General features: G+C 37.1%; 1 protein-coding gene across 1 annotated transcript in view; it reads left to right on the top strand.

The window, feature by feature from the left end:
- SEMA3D (semaphorin 3D) overlaps positions 1-18,217 on the top strand; it is a 128,087-nt gene that overhangs the window by 58,792 nt on the left and 51,078 nt on the right. The window contains exon 7 of the mRNA XM_032592390.1: positions 9,272-9,414. Coding sequence (XP_032448281.1) covers positions 9,272-9,414 — 143 coding nt within the window. The remainder of the gene's footprint in view (positions 1-9,271; positions 9,415-18,217) is intronic.

Here is an 18,217-nt window from a genome sequence, read left to right as displayed (position 1 = left end):
CAGAGTTGAAAATATTTTTTGTGTGTGAGAGAACTTCTAAGATCTACTCTCTTAGCAACTTTCAAATATGCAGTGTGTGTATTAACTATAATCACCATGCTGTACATTACATCCCCATGACTTACTTATTTTCTAACTGGAAGTTTGTGCCTTTTGACCCCCTTCACCCATACCCTGAACTTAATCAGGGAAATGGATCTTTGTTTTTGTTTGTTTGTTTGTTTGTTTGTTTGTTTTTTATAAAGGTGACTGACAGTAGCATGAAGGGAAAATTAAAGGAGAACGGGGGTAGAGAAAAAGTCATTGTAAGGAAACAGGAAAAAGGTGGGACAGGAACATAAGTATTGACTGTGGACACGGATGTGAGAATATACAGCAACAAATATTTGAAACAGAAGATGTTTGGGAATAGAAGAAGCCAAGAATATGAGGTCGAATTCAAGAGATTTTGGATATTGAGAAAACTTTGCAGTGAGAGAAGTCAGCAGAAAGGAAGAAAGGAGAAAGGATACACAGTAGAGAATTCTCAATGGATTGAATGCAGGAAAATGACTAAGAGTTAGGAGAACTAACATTTATGGTTCTAGGACATTCAAGGCAGATCGCTTAGTGGTTAATGTCCCAGGGGACCATATAACCTGGTTTGCCCCGGACATTTCCAGTCTGCCTCTAATGTTCTGTAACTCTCAAAAGTGTCCTACTCTAGATGAGAATCACAGCTGTGTTTCTGTAGAATATACTTACCTCGGCTTAAAGCCTAAATATCACTTTGTGACCTTGGTCAAACCTTTCTGTGCATCTAAATTCTTAGTCAAAAATTTGGCATAATAATAGTTATTCACAGTGTGTTCTAAGGATTAAATTAGATCATAAAGGGAAGATCATATTGGGAAATCTGATGGAAGACAATTTTAAGAGCAGTTCAGTGTCAATATTGTCATCACCATCATTATTATTGTCCTTAAAGGTGAGAAAGGCAGGAGGTTGGACTAAAATGCTGAATCCTCTGTGATTCACTGACATCTGTTTAGCATTTCTATTGACCACCTTTCTTTCTCTCTGTCTACATGGTAATTCTGTGAGCTCATCCATTCTCAGAACTTCAACTGCTTCCTGTGTTCCATTTCTTCCTAAAACTGTATTTCCAAACCTTTTTCTGCAACTCAGAGCCCTTAAGAACTTTTTGGGGGGGTACCTTACATCTTCATCCCAGTTTAAAAGAAAGAAACTGATTGTTTTATATGGGAATAAAGATATTTAAACCTAATAAAGTATATTAGTGCCACTAATGTACTTTGATTTTTTTTAACAAGTTGTTACAAGTTGTGATCCTTTGCTTGAGTTTCTTTAAAAATATGTAGATACAGATACAGATATATAAAAGACTAATTGGATCTAAAAACCAAAATCCTGTGAATCTAATTTAAAATTATCTTGTTTTCCCTTTCTAATCTGCCCTTCAATACCAGTTTCCTGATTTCTGTCTTAACTTTCTAAACATTGTCTACCCTATTACCTTGAAGTTATCTTTGATTTCTTCCTCTTCCAGGTCCCCTTTATCTTATCTATCACTAGAGGCCTTTACTTCCTTTAAAATATCTATCGACCTTGTTCTTTTCATGACCACCATCTTTCTATAGGTCTTTATCACCTTAACCCTGGGTTCTTGACACTATTTTATTGTTTGTTAATTCATTTCCTTCTCTTCTGTTTCAAATTTATTTTATACAGTATCCATGCTGGTCACTATTTTAGGCACTTTTGAAGTATTATTTTATCTAGTGGTATAATCTTGAGAGAATTACTATTCCCATTTTATATTTGAGGATAGATTAGAAGTCAGATATATTGTTCATAGATACCTAGTAGATATGAGATTAAAACTCAGGGATGTCTCTCTTGCTCTAGACACATTTTTTAAATATATATTTTATAATGCATTATGTGATCCAACCAAATTCTGCTCTTTTGACTGTACGTCCTGTGCTCTTGGAGCCTCATTTACAGACAGGGTTCATGTTTGCATGTCATGTTATGCAATAGCAAACTGAGAATGTGGGTTTGGTTGTAGGCACTAGAGAAGATAGAGAAAATGTGGTCAGGTAAGTGATGTGGAAGACCTCAGCAGAATCTGTGAAGTCAGGGTGAGTGCAAGCATCAGATCAGATGTCAGGTCACAATTAGAAGAGCACGACGCTTCAGGAAACCCCTTCAGCCAAGGAGCTTCTCAGTCCATGGAAACTAGGACGCAGTAGGGGAGAAATTACAGAAACTATGTGAGATTCTTGTAATGGGGAAGTACTTTACAGACTAAGGCAAAAGATTGGGTTGTGTAAGGAGCATTTCTCCCTTCTGAGAAGCATGCATTTTCTGGGTTGTTATCAACATGGGGTCCAAAGACAGAGGTCAGTGAATCATCCGGAGTGTGGGGAACAAAAAACAGTGATAGAGGAACTCTGAAGATTATTAGGAATAATGTTGTCATTGACATGATCTTATTCAACCTCACATCCCATAAGTTAAGACAGCTTGAAGAATGTGAATCCAGGTCTCTTAGTCCCCCAGACCATCCTTCCATCCCAATACCAAACTTCTGAAAGGAATAGTGTATCATATCTCCTGAACCGCAAGTCTGCCATTTTGGTGGCAGTTGTGGGAATAAAGGTTGTTTCTGCCTTAACACTGGATCTGACCTATCAGTTACTGATATAGACTCCTTGACATAAAGCTGCACTATCTAATATAGTAGACACTAGCCACATGTAAACTTAAATTAATTAAACACATTGAAAATTTGGTTCCTTAGTCATACCAGGCACATTTCACACGCTCACTAGCCACATGGGCTAGGGGCTATCATTTTGGACAGCACAGATTTAAAACATTTCCATCATCACAGAATTTTCTATTAGACAGTGCTGGTCTAAATTATACTTATTTATTACGTGCACTAGCCCACAATCAAATAATGCAACACCAGTGTAAATTTTCTGTACTATTCACATAGCATGTAGATGTGGAACTCACTGCTTGGTTTCATAAATTTGTTGCCAGGTTGAAAGAACTGACAGATATTTGATATTTCAAATGATGGAGTCAGTGTCAATGCCCAATCAGTTTCTTCTATGGATTATTACATCATTGTGTTATTTATTTCTGGTTAGACGGTTTGAGAGTTTTTTCCCATTCAATTTTGCTCTCTATAGTTTCACTTTTAGTTTAAAATCCTACTCTTTACAGGTTTGTGATTACGCTCTTGTAAGTGTACGTTGATATTACATTTGGATTAGGGGAAACACGAAGGTTAAATGAAATTTGCAGTTGAGTGTCTGTTTAGATAATTAACCATTAAAAAATATGAATCTTTTAGATGTGAATCTTTTAGCAGTCCATAAAATCCTTGATGCTTGTGTGAATGCCATATTTTGTTCTTTGTCCTGCGTGGGATTAACCAGAGCAAGATCAGCTAACCTCTTCACTTACCAGTCCCAGGATCCTTGTCAGAATTTCTCTAGGACTTTGCCTAATCCAGTTTCAATAGCTTTAAGAAGTATGTATCCTGATTGCTTCTTTGAGAGACTAATCCATCCATTGAATAAATACCTCTCCAGGAGGAGGAAAAATTACAAAGGTGAAATATTACGGGCAATTCTAGATGAAGTCTTAGATGGTTTCACACTTCTTTTTTTTCACTTTTCTTTATCAGCTTATTCTTAGAACCTATCAGGAAATAGGAATATAGATACAAACCAGAGTGGTTCCTCAAACACAGTTGAGTTTTTGTGAGAATCTTAGGATAAAACTTAGAAGTATGACCATTGGGAAAATGAAAACAAACAATGATGCCTCAGATACATATGTTTTTGTTTTCTTTCCTGGAGTAGAGGAGAACTTTTGTTTTATTTTTTTATTTTTAACATGTGGAGGCAGTTTTCATTTGAAGTTTCTCTTGGAGAGTTCTGTTGTCTACAAATTCTCTTTCCACTGAAAAGGATAACATTTTTAAAAAGTGGTAGGAAGAAGATATTACAAGAAGAAGGAAAGGAAAATAAGGAACTCACTACTTGTTAAATCATGGTGTGTGCTCATCTGTGTGCAAAGAGCTTCCTAGGGAGAAATGAAAGAGATGTGTATTGCAAGCTGGGTTGATGCCATTTTCATTTGGCAGTGTCTCTCAGTGTCATGCTAATAGTCCGTTTGTGAAAATGCATGATTTCAAACTCTATCCCTATTAGAGCATGTCTTTTAAATGCCAGAGGGGAAAAATGTGCTATTATAATAAAGCCCAGGTGTCTGTTGGTATGATTTTAAATTATTTCATTCAACAACTGTGCATGTCACACACTGATTAAATGATAGTTATTTTTACTCAAACTTGGCCTCAACTCAGGAAGGAGTTTCTTCCTCAAAGTACTAGCATCTGAGTTCTAAGACAGGACCTCAACTGAATCTGCAAGAAAGAAATTCTGTACTCTTGAAACATATACATATATATTTAACAATTTTTTTTTACCATTTATTCATTTTTGAGAGACAGAGCAGAGGAGGGTCAGTGAAAGGGCGACACAGAATCTGAAGCAGGCTCCAGGCTCCATGCTGTCAGCACAGAGCCCAATGCGGGGCTCGAGCCCGTGAACTGTAAGATCATGACCTTAGCCGAAGTCAGATGCTCAACTGAGTGTGCCCCCCAGGCGCCCCTTGAAACGTATATTTTCAACTCATGAGTATGCTTATTATTTATATCACACAATAGAATCCTATTTGATACAAACTCTTCTTTCATAATTAGATTTCTTCATGTAATAAAAACCTCCATCATTCAATTTTCTTACAGTACTCTAAATGATAGTCTTAGAGTACTTAGAGTCTGCATTTAAAAGAGAATCCAATAAAATCAGCTGTCACTGAATAAAGTAACTGTTCATCTATGACCACCTAGGATCTACTGATCATTTATGTTCTATATTAGTTGAAAGATGAAAGTAACATAAACTGGAAAAATAGCTACTCTGCTTGCCCACACTGATGTCATAAATAAAATTCCTGGAATGTAGACTAATGTCACATTCTGCCTTTGACCATTTCAAACGCTACCACCTGGCAACACTTGATTAAGATTTTCAGTATCTAAAGTAGGCTTTTCTGTGTATTTCTGCAGTAGGAGAATATGAATTGCTTGCCATGTTTGTTTGTGCTCCTTTTAGATGCACTACATTATGCTTTGTTGTAGGATTGATTTTTTTTTTTTTTTTTTTTTTTTTTTTTTTTTTGCTGAACTCCATAAACAAGTGAAGAGCTGACAATTTGCTCCTGTAACTTCTTGTCCCTTCTGAGTATCTGAGCAGCTCTTTCTCTCACACTGGAATTCCTTTTACCTGTAATGATTTTCTGTTTCACGTCACTGAATTCTCATTTCCTCTCTAGAGAGAGAAGATTATGTAAATTTTGTACTACCATGGTATTTTTTAAATTATAAGTTCAACTCAATCATGAAATAGGGAGAGGATATTAATTAATGTTACAAGGGTGACATACTTCATGTAGAACTTTTACTTAGATTATACTTAAGGGCGATGATAAATTCTGCTTTATCCCCATTTTGAAGTTCCTTCAACTATTTCAAGATAAAACAAGTTAATCATATTCCTAGAAATTGTTATAGGACTATGAATCCCCATTCATAGTGTGAATTCCCATTTTAAGTTCAAATATTTGTTATGATAATACAAGCTAATCGTATTCCTATAATTTATGTATATTTTCAGTTTTATCCCCTTTGTGCCCTAATCACTAAAGAATTTGTATTTATCACTGGTCTTCTCTCCCCTTGTCCATCCATGTGTCTGCATTATTGACCTTTGGTTAATGAGTGCTATCTATATCCTTTTTCCCACATGCAAAATAGTAGTCTAGGTTCAGTGACTCTTAAATTTAGATGCTTATAAGAATCACCTATTATGTTTTATTTATTTTTGTATTTCTTTTTTTATTTAATGTTTATTTATTTTTGAAAGGGACAGAGAGCTAGGGAGGGACAGAGATATATATATAGAGAGAGAATCCCAAGCAGGCTCCACACTGGGAGCGAAAGAGCCTGCATGTGGGGCTTGATCTCACGGCCCATGAGAGCAGGACCTGAGCTGATATCATGAGCAGGATGCTTACCCGACTGAGCCACCCAGACACCCCAATGTATTTCTTTTTTTTTAAGTTTATTTATTCATTTTGAGAGAGAGAGAGCAAGCACAAGTGGGGGAGATGCAGAGAGAGATGGAGAGAGAGAATTCCAAGCAGGCTCCATGCTGACAGCATAGAGCCCTACATGGAGCTTGAGCTCACAAACCATGAGGTCATGACCTGAGCCGAAGTCCAGAGTCAGACTCTTAACCCACTGAGCCACCCAAGTGCTCCTATTTTTATATTTCTTTGTTTTTAAAATACACATGGCAGGACACTTGGAGATTTTCCATCCAGGCAGGTAACATTTAGGCATCTGTAAATCCAACAGATTTCCATAGATTATTATTAATGCCTTTGTCTATGTCTGTGGGAGCCCATAGTTCTATGCTCATTGTCACATTCTCCTTGGAAATCATTGAAAACATCAAGACTTGGGCCTTCTCCTTGGTCATATCTTAGCCATATGTTAATACTTCCCTAATCTGATTTGTAATTGGTTTGAAGAGTCGGTTTTTCTTCATTTTTTATTCTGTGATTGTAGTGGTTTTTCTTGTTCTAAATACCTTGAATATTGTATTAGTAGTAATTAAGTATGTTCCTCATTTTCACCAATGTGCTGAACTCCTAATACTGCATTGGTAAGAAAATCTGTGTCCACATTTTTTTTTTAGGAAACATAATATATTTAAATAAAAATTAGACTTTTTTTCTTTGAGAGAGAGAGAGCAGGATGAGGGGGAAAGAGAAGAAGAAGAAAAAGAAGAAGAAGAAGAAGAAGAAGAAGAAGAAGAAGAAGAAGAAGAAGAAAGAGAGAGAGAGAGAGAGAGAGACAGAGAGAGAGAGAGAGAGAGAGAGAGAGAGAGAGAGAGAGAGAGAATCTTAAGCAGGCTCCAGGCTTAGCATAGAGCCCAAAGCAGGGCTTGATCCCAGAAACCTCGGATCATGACCTGAGCCGAAATCAAGAGTCAGGTGCTGAGCCATCCACACTGAGCCATCACACTCGCCTAGAAATGTTAATTTGTGACTACAAAAGAATTTTTACTTTGCTTAGGGGTTCAAAACCAAATGTTTGTAATTTATCCACAGTTTAAAAGAGGGGCTGGAGAGAGAAAAATTAAAACATCATGAGTGAGATTGTTAATGAAACTTGCTATTTTAAGGTTAATTAGAAAACTAAAAATTTAAAACCCTACATGGCTTTCTAAAATTTATTTTTTTACTTAACCTAGGGCTGTATCCAGATGAGATTATCAAGAGCATAAGAATCCACTGGGGTTCTAAACTTCAGGGAAAGAACAGGGAAATAATAAAGAACAAAGGGGAGAAAGTTAATACACAAAATTCCCTCTCACTTTTCCTCTTAAGGTTTCCCATTTAAGCAGAGAAGACACTGGATAGGAGACCCCCGTTGACCCAGCTGGACTGGGACAATAAAGACTGAACTACCCATTGTTTGGAATCAAACATTAACTTTTGTTTATTGGAGAAGGCTATTATGAAGTCTTGTTTGTGGGGCTGTTGACCTATTGCTCTACATTAGCAGGGGGATGATTGTCAGTACTCCTGGGGTACTTGACAATACGGCAGTGTTGATCTTTTTTACCTACCACGTATTCTTTGTTTTGTTTTTGTGGTGGTGTGGTGGTTGTGGTTGGAAACGATTTGTCGTGTCTTGTTTCCTGCTTCTCCTTCCTAACGAGTGCTCTTTGCTTCCTTTCAGCCATCTCATGTTTTCTACTTAATTGAAGTCCTTCCTTCCTTACTCAATAAGTATTCTCTTTCTCTACTTTGCCTTCATCAAAAGAACCATTTCTGAATTAGTATCACCTCATTACAGATCTGTTATCTGGTTAATTCACAGTTCTACAAAACCAAGACTTAAAAATGCCCAACACTTTGTAATAAAGCAGTTAGTAACCCCGATTGACTTATCACTGGTGCAGCACAGAAATGGTTGAGTTGCTATTATGTTTTTTCACTCGACTTGTTTTATGGACATATTTCCATGCTGGTGCATTTAGAACTGTGTACTTTGTTTTTATCAGCTAGATATTACTGTAACAAATATTGGGATGTGCTACATTTTCTATCATTCTCTTCTTTGTGGTCATAATAACGATTATTATCCTGAACATCATCTTAATAAATAACATTTATTGAACCCTTATTGTCAGGCATGACCAGATAGCAAGTATTTTACCTATATATTAATTCACTTGGTTATCATAGTGGTTATCCTACTACGTAGATGATTGGTAGCCTCACATTAGGCATGAGAAAACTGACACATAGAGAAGACAAAAATTTGCTTAAGGTCACCCTTCCAGTAAGTGGGAGAAACAGAATATAAACCTGGAAAGACTGTCTCCAGAGCCTACACTGGAGTTAACGCAAGCACTATTAATTAGTTGTTTTAATTTCTTTTTTCCCTTTAGCAATTACACAAAATGCAGCAAATAACATCATAATTTAGCAAATTTGGGGTGTGTTTATAGTTTTCCCTGAGCTCTTCATTATGTACATTGTGATTAAAAAAAATTTTTTTTTAACATTTATTTATTGTTGAAAGACAGAGTGTGACCAGGGGAGGGACAGAGAGAGAGAGGGAGACACAGAATCTGAAGTAGGCTCCAGACTCTGAGCTGTCAACACAGAGCCCAATGTTGGGCTCGAACCCACAAACTGTGACATCATGACCTGAGCCAAAGTTGGATGCTCAACTGACCAAACCACCCAGGCTCCCCATGTACATTGTGATTTTAAAAGCAGTGACTTCATCAAATAAAAGGAAAGTGTAAAGTTTGAAAGGACTTTCTAAGTAATTTAGTTGAGTTGCAACGATGGTGAATATCAGCCAGTCGTGTTCTCACCAGGTCTCTGGAGTTCCTAGAGAACTTGCTCGAGACCTCTGCATGCTAATACGTGTTTCTATATTGTGTCATGTTTATTTGTGTGGATGTCTTGTTTCCCACATGCCAGTCACGGTTCATTTTTTTTTATTCTGCTAATTGTTTCACATTCAAAGACACTAATATTATCTTGGCTGAATTATCTCAGTATTTTAATTTGTAGTTTCTTTTCTTTCAAACAGGAGCAAAATTTATTGGAACTTTCCCTATCCCAGACACCTATAACCCAGATGATGATAAAATATATTTCTTCTTTCGTGAATCATCGCAAGAAGGCACTACTTCTGATAAAACCATCCTTTCTCGAGTTGGAAGAGTTTGTAAGGCAAGATATATTTATCTTACTTAAGGCATGTATGTATATGTATGAACAATTAATCATGTAATGTTGAAGTAAGAGTATTTTAATGTCCATCATTCGTAAGTAGTAGGATAAATTCAGACTATCACACTGGTATAATATTTTTTTGTGAGAGAGAGACAGAAAGAGAGAGTGAGTGAGAGAGAGAGAGAGAACACGAGCACGGTAGGGGTAGAGAGAGAGAGAGAGAGAGAGAGAGAATCTTAAGCAGGTACCACGCCCAGGGGGAGCCCGACACAGGGCTTCAACCCATGACCGACCGTGATCGTTACCTGAGCTGAAATCACAAGTCAGACACTTAACTGTCTGAGCCACGCAGGCTCCCCTTACGTATATAATTTTTAACATCCAAAAGGAAAAAGGAAAAAAAAAAGAGATTAAATTTTTTCCAATATTAGAGCTCTGTTTCATTGTTGGTTTTGTTTTCATCCAGTGTGAACTGTTATCCAGGTTTGAGTTATATACTTGGCAGTTTGGTCCTTATATTGACAGGTTACCCCCTCACCAGTTTTCACTGTTCCCAGCAAGATCATGCATTGTCCTGACCCAGGGAAATTAAGATGCTTTTATACATTAAATTTGATTTTGAAATTGAAAGTAACATAATCACTGGAGTAACTGGAACACTAACAGAATCAGATCTGGTATTTTTTATGAAAACACATCACACATGTAAAATTATGCATCTTTCTAAGGATCAAATAAGTTGAAACTATGGTTAGTAATATGTAGTAAATATTTTCTGGAGCATTCATCTAGATTAGGTTTTGAGAATACATGGGATAAGGGGGGTGGGGCGACGGGGACAAATAAACCGAAATGCAAAACATTTGTTTTGAAGAATACTGCGGTTAGTTTTTAAGATTGCCATTTTATGTAATTTATAGGAAAACAGAATTCTATGACATGCTTACATTTTGTTCCTTTAAGGTTCTCTTTTGAGTGAATACAATCTTTATAGAATAATAATGCTACTGGAATCATACTTTTGACTTCAATATATTATTTTGTTGTTGGATTTGTCTTCACTGAAATAACTTTTCTTTCATAGCGAGACACCTTCAGTGTAAACTCTGTTATTAAGAAGAAGAGCTGTTAAGTTAATAAATACTCTCAGTAGGAAGCTTTTTTTGGTCTTGTCCAAACTTTTCATTTTCTTCCATGTGAGCCTATCCCTTTTTTGTCCCAATCTGTACCCTCGGGCTTTTGAGCACGTCCAGGGACAGAAATACAAACCATCACTGCACTTAAAGTGCTAATGAAAACATGGCTTTTGAATGAGGCCAGATCATGAGCACACATCATTCTTTACCTAGTGTCCTGGCCAGGGATGCTGTCTCCCACTGATCCCTTCACCCCCAGGGGACAGAGTTCTCTAAAAAGCATCCTCATTCTTTCCGAGTCCAAGAATTCACAGTAATTTCTCTTGAAGCCTCTTGCCTAGAGATGAATAGCCATTGCTTGGAGTAGTCGTAGTGTGTTAATGTACTGAAGCATGCTTTAAAACAACAGTCTCCCAACTCTGAAAAGCTGTACTGTGGATTGACATCATTTATATAAATGGCTACATTAAATATGTCATAAAAGATTTACAAGTTAGTTTCTGATGAACGTATATAACAAGTGAATGTTTTGTGGGCGAGTTCAATACTTATTTCTTAATAGGTCTAATCCATTCGATAGCAATTAATTCTTTACAAAGTACTCTTTCCACCCTAGTATTGTTGAAAGTTACATTAGAGGGGGAAAAATTTAGTTGCCCCACTTATAAATTTTTATATTAAAAATGTGATGTAAACGTGAAGTATTGGCCCAGGGATATTTAGTTTTAATTATGAACAAACTCCTAAAGAAGTGAAAAGGCAGAGAGAATTGTAGCGCAGGAATCTTCCCACCAGAAAAAACTCTAAGGCCACACAGCAAGATTTTGTCATGCCAGTGTGTTTGGATAAAAAGCTAACAAATTGTGAGATCAAATAAGGACATGTGATGGATGAATTTACTTTAAAGAAAAAAAAAAGATGTAATGAAAGTCCTTCTTACATTAGTCTGTTTACTCAATCATTATTTCTAGTTAGTTTCATCTTCAGAATTTCCCACTACACGTATGATCTATTAGTCAAATGTTCACAATATTTGGTTCTACATGCACCTTTAAAATTTCTAAGTTCAGCACGCCCTGCTATGTTTTTAACTTTACTTAATAATTTAGGATTAACGTGTATCAAACAGTGAGCACTTCTAAGTGGAGATTTCACTGACAAGATTAAAAATGACCTGAAATCTTTTTTTTAAAATGTGTTATGTCACAACAGTAGCAAAAACTATGATAAGTTTAATTTAAAAAACTGTTCAGCATCATCACTGTTACTGTTACGTATAATTTTCACATAAAAATGTTCCTCTGACATTTTTCAGAACATATTATTCCTCTCTGTTAGTTCATTTTTTTTTTTTTACCCCCATGGGGTTATTGTGATATTGTCATTCAATTTTCAAGAAATGGTCACAAATGTATGTCTATGCTGCGGAACAAAATTGACTTCAATAGATATAAGCAAAGATCCAAGAAGGCAGAGATCATGTTAGATAGAATTAAGAGTGAACTGTGTACACTTTACTGAGTTTATAAAACTTTTTAGTGATGTGGGACCATCAAAGTATTCATTTACTTAACACATTTTACACAACATTGTGCTAAATAAACAGTAGTTTTATAGAGAATAAAAAGAAAAGAGATTGGTATTTGTATTTGCTGAGCTTGCAACCGGGTAATGGTAATAGTAATGATATATGCATTAAATAAGAAAACACACAGATTAATATATAGAATTGGCAAATGTGGTAGCTGCCAAACTGGGGGAAAAAAAATCACAGGGTGTGGTTAGGAAACAAGGGTGGGTTTTCGATTGGCTATGGAAGGTTCCTCTGAGAAAGTAACTTTTGATCCAGGGTATTGAAAATGATGAGGACGCTCCAGGGCAGAGATGACAGGGCTAGGGAAGAATGCGCCAGGCAGAAGGAAAACACTTGTGAAATCTCAGAGGTGGGAAAATAGCATTTAAGCAATTGAGAGAGCTCTGCTGTGACGGGAGCATAACGAGTAAATGGCAAATTAACAGACTAGTGATTCTTTTTCCTTTAGAACATACTTGAAATTTGCATAGTCTGGAGAAGTCTTATCTTCCCTGTTTGTGGTTAGGACTGACTGAGACTACAAATACTGACCCCATGATGTACATGAAAGGTCGCAACAAGCTCCCGTCCTATTGGATCCTTGATGCCTTTGTTTTTTTGTTTTTGTTTTTGTTTTTTAAGTCGATTTATTTATTTTGACTGAGAGACACAGAGAGAGGGAGAGAGAGACAATCCCAAACAGGCTCTGCACTGTTACTGCAGAGCCGATATGGGGCTCAAAGAACGCACAAACTACTAGGTTTTGACCTGAGGGAAAATCAAGAGTCCGTCACTGGATACGCTTTAATTCTTCCTTACTCCTGTCCCAGAGACTTTGATACTTGCCCATAGACAGGGACTCCTATATTCTTAGTAATCGTGATTTCCAGAAGGTAAGGCAGAGATTAGGAAAATTCATAAAGAGTGTCTTCTGATTTTTGATACAAAAAAAAAAAAAAAAAACCACCAAAAATGGTGTTAAGGGCATAGATTTTACAGTTGGACATGTTGAACTTGACCTGGCTCTGGGATATGCTGCCACAGCAGCCAGTTGAAAACATGAACCTGAGGCTCAGTAGTGTCTGGAATCATGAATTTGGAAATCACCAATGTATTGGTGGTTCTTGAAGTCATGGAAGTATGTAAAATTGCCCAAGAAAATATGTAGTAAAAGATCAAAGAGCAAGGATAGAATCCGAAGCAACAATGATATTTAAGAAAAAACAGAGGAAAGTGACCACAAAGACAATTGAGAAGAAATAGCTTAATAGTTGGGGGGAGAACTGGATGGTAGTGGTGTCACAAATCAGACACGAAAGCTGTCTCGAGAAGAAAGCAGTTGTCAGTGATGTCACACACCAAAAGGAGGTCAGGTAACATTGCAGTTGAAAATCAGGTATTACGTTTGGCATCAGGATATCATCAATAACTTTTGCTTGAATGATATGGATATTCGCTACGAAAGCAGATCTAGGCTTCCATTTCCGCTCTACTTCTTCCGAGCTCAGCTTCTTAACGGAGAAAATCAGGGCCCCCATCTCTTCCGTGACTATGTTACCAAGCAAATGAAAGACTTAGATGAAATCATATGAATTTGGATGAGGCAGATACTGAGGAAGGAACTGGAAAACAAGAGGGACTTGGATACATCTCTATTTTCGAGCCGCCAACAACATAAAAGATTGACATATGAATAAAGTAAGTTCCTTGTCATACTACAGCGGGTTAAGTGTCAAAAATCACATATAAACACATGCACACATCATGCATACACAGTCTCACGTTTGGAGCCAGATCAACTAACTGTCATTGGGAGTGGAAGAGTGGTAGTGGCAGTGTGTGTGTAGTAGGGCCAGGTGGTGGTTAGAGGCAGGTTACTGAAGATTATAATGGGAAGAGATGATATTTTATTAGTTTTGATGTTTGAAATCCCCGTTATTATTTTGCCTTCTTTTTTAGCAATATTTGTACTTGGAAGGTGGATCTTATTTCCAGATATAGTCAAAAGAATTTGGAGACATGCCTGGTGATAATTTTGTGAACAGTTTTTTTGTGTGTGAGCAGTATGACCAATGCAAATTTTAGACAAGAGGTGCGAAAAGGGAGAGACGCTAAATAGTGAAGAAGCTGAATTAAAGTATCATTTCGTAGGACAGTGTGGATCAATGAGAGCCTCAGGAGAATAAGTACCTTCCTCTAAAGAATATCTTTCCAACTCAGTCTGTTGTGTATGTTATCAGTTTACATGGCAGAACACATTTAGTAATGAATTATTTTTCAGTGGGATATCCCTACCTACTGCACTTTCTTATATTTAAAATACGGTGCTTAGCCTAGATGATTTCTAAAGCCTCACCAGACTCTATAGTTCTTTGATTTTGTTGTATAGTCAATATGTTCAAGCACCAAATGGTGCACCTTACACCCCAGGCTGCTCTCATAAATGGTAAATTACACAGATCTTCATGGGGAGGTTATAAACGCTGACCGAAAGAACAGGTGAAACATCATGCAATAAACCCTCTGAATAGTCCTTTCAGAAACTATTATTTATGTCTGTATGTTTATTACCACACACATGTGTGTGTGTGTCCCTTCAAGACCCACCCTATAAGCTACAGTGTGGAAATACCCGTCACTTCAGTGAGTCTGGCTTGCAGCTTTTCGCCTCAAGCCTGTTTCACATTATTTTTGAATTCTGTTCATTTTTTGGAAGCATTGTCCATTAGCTAGCCCACTCTGGATTCCAGCTCTAGGTTAGGCCCGTTCTCATTTTTTGTTCTGCAGTATTTCCTTTTGTCCTTGCCAGGAATTCAGTTTGGATGGTCCTTTCACATAACTTGCCTGGGGGTCTAATTAATAGCCCTTTGCTTCGATTCCACTTGCATTGTCTACCTTGATATATGGTCCTATTTGGACAATTACTGCCTTTGAAGATTTGTGTTTTGAGGCCGATGACACTTTCCATATTTATTGATCTCCACCGAGTTGTGGGGTTTTTTTGCTTACTTTCAACGTGTCACTTACAACCTGAATGAGAGATTTAGAGCCACGAGTTACAGATGTGCTTTTGCTTCACTTCCATCTGTTTTCCTGTCAGGAATTCCTAGGCAAGGATTTATACTGTTGCCTTGTAGCTTTTTTTTTTTTTTTTTTTTTTTAATTTAATGAGCTCTAGTCTTACCTGGGGGGAGGGAGGGAACTGTTTACCATGCGTTGATTTACCTAATTTTAACCTGTTAAATCTTAGAAACTGAATTTTTTAGCATAGTGTCTTACCCAAGTCTTGCATTTCTAATAATGTTTACAAATTTTTGAAGTAGTTAGAAAAACATGTTCTCCATTTTGATTCTCCAATGGCAAATCAAAAACAGTCATCTTTAAACACTAGAATCCTTTTTAGAAAAAAAGAATGTATTGGTGCCTTGAAAGCCTCTTCAGAATGGATCTCTTAAAAATCACTGTGCTTAATACCTGCCATACAAGTTTTTTTGTTTCTTTTTTCTTCTCCTCTCCCCTTTGTCTGAGATGTTTGAGTTTCTACAGCTTTGTTTCTTTTACTACTAAGGGATTTCAAGATTATTTGTAGATGAACTAAAATATTCCTTCTTTTTTTTTTATGTCTATTTATTTTTGAGAGAGAGCAGGGGAGGGGCAGAGAGTGGAGGAAGACAGGATCTGAAACAGGCTCAGTGCTGACAGCAGAGAGCCCGACACAGGGCTCGAACTCATGAACCGTGAGATCGTGCCCTGAGCCAAAGTCAGATGTTCAACTGGCTGAGCCACCCAGGTGCCCCAAAGGTTCCTTATTTTCTTATTTTGCCTTTTTTTCTTCGTGGTCATAAATGTATTACTATTATTTTTTTGCATCTCAACAAAACAGTTACATGAAACGTAGTTATAAGACGTTGCAAAAGAAGATGAGGGCTGAAAAGGAAGGCAAAACAGCACAGTTCTCTCATTTGATTTGGTCTGCATAACTTCACCATCTTCCGTTAGTTTACTTATTGTATAATGTCCTCATTTAAACTCTTGCTCTCAGTATAATGTTGTATTTCAGTATATATGACATGCTTTCCTTGAGAGGCTCCTGGGCTCTTATTCCAGGTTTCATGTTGTGTTTCTATCACATCACGATCATAGTTTCCAGCTTCTAACTGGGCCATTCTGTGTTTGGAATATCCTTATCATTATTATTTACTTACACAGCCCCATACAGACCATCTGTGTTAAGTTTACAAATAAAACTCGTCCCTAGAAATAGCTGTGTGAAGACTGAGGCAGCACAGGGCAAAGTACATTGGACAATTGCTCTGCAATGTCAGTTGCTGTGGTCCTATCTCCAGGACTTCCGGGGGTGATGGGTCTTCAGGCGATTCGGAGGCATATCTCAACACAAGGCTGTTTGAGACCTGCAAGGGACAGCTGTTATCATAAATGACATATCAGATAAAGAATATGAATGATGTATTGAAATACAACAGGCATTACACTGAAAACATGAAAGTATTAACTTGCCCTTATCTTCTTGAATGTGTAAAAAGGGTCAATTGCAAGCCTGTGTGTTGACCTCAGTGTGGCAGTTTCAATTATGGAAAAACATGTTTATGGATTCACAATATTGTGGTATTTAGATTACACTTCAAAAGAAAGGAGGTAGTATTAACTGAAGCTTTAATCTCTGAGATTAAATGTCATTAATGGCTAGAACTGGGGAGAAGTGTGCACAAAAGATGCATGGATGATAGCTTTGCAAGTGTTTCAGGAATTCCCATCCTCCTGCTGGCACAAAGGTGCAGAAGAGCATTAAGCAAAAGAACTAATTTTAAGCAAAGAAGAATTTATGAACTCCGACTCCAGCATCAAACCCTTGATTTTTTCTTTTTCTTCTTTAAGTGATTAAGAGTTGTTATTCTTCAGTGTTTGTTGATTTGAAAAGGCTAGTGACTTTCAACTTGAATTCATTAACATGGTTACAAATTTCTGAATGCTAATCCATATTTTAATAGAATACAACATGTTCCCAAATATCTTGGAGATTTCATTGATTACTAAAATCTTTAGGATTCAAGAGCATAGGAGCCGAAAACCGATTCTTACTTGGTCCAAGAGCTTCTGTTTCCCAAGATATAGGTGGGAATGACCGTATTTATAAAGTGTGAAGAGATCCTCGAAGAGGATGATGTATACAGATAAAATCGTGTTTAGCAGATGAACCCAGCATAGTGACCCAAAGGTCAAAAGACACACTCAATAAAAGTTCATGTGTGACAGTTTGTAGCTACTCCACATGTCTATGCAAGATTTATAAGGACTGGAGTCTGCTGGGACAGTAGAAGCAGAATGGAGTCACCATTAACCTGCCTTCTGACTGATCTACCCATTAGCAGCCTATGATTAGAAGATCATAGTATTTCATAATATGCAGCCATCACCTGACTCAGAGATAGTTTATTTTATAGCCACTGAAAGATTGTAAATTGTGTTTTGTTTCATCTTCTGTCTTTTCTTTTTCATTAATCCCTTTACACTTAAGAAAATATCACAAACATGTAAGAAGCCACAGAGAATAAGAAAATAGGCACCCTCTGCATTCACCACCATGTGGTCTGGCTTGTTTACATTTAATTTCTTTGTTACTTTCATCTGCATCTTTGTGTAGAGAATGTCAAGGCTTTTGGCAATCTGACTACAAAGAAGCTGTGATAGAGTGGAGACACAGAAGTGACTGGTGACTAAAAGCTGCTGATTCTGACATCTCAATAATAAATCTATTGTGTTAGTGAGATGGCTGCGTTCTTTAGAACTTCACAGAAATAAGCAAGGAGGTGACAATTTAGTACAAAAGTGGTTACCTCCCTTTCAGCCCTCTTCTGTGCTTAAGGTTCTCAGGGGGGGATTTGGTGGATTTGCAAACAAATCCAGGCACTGAGAGCTGGTCAACAGTCAGTCAATTGACACTTCCCTACAGGAGAAATACAACCCCTCGTGAATTGAACTTTGCCATCCCAGGTCATGCTTCTGGATGTCTGTAAGAGTTACTATTCAGTCATTAAATGCTTATGATCCATTCCTGAGAACTATTATCCCA

This window comes from Lynx canadensis, chromosome A2 (genome assembly GCF_007474595.2).
Source record: "Lynx canadensis isolate LIC74 chromosome A2, mLynCan4.pri.v2, whole genome shotgun sequence".
NCBI classification, from domain to species: Eukaryota; Metazoa; Chordata; class Mammalia; order Carnivora; family Felidae; genus Lynx; species Lynx canadensis.
Note: the sequence above shows the minus strand (reverse complement) of the source record. Positions and strands in the feature narration are given on the sequence as shown.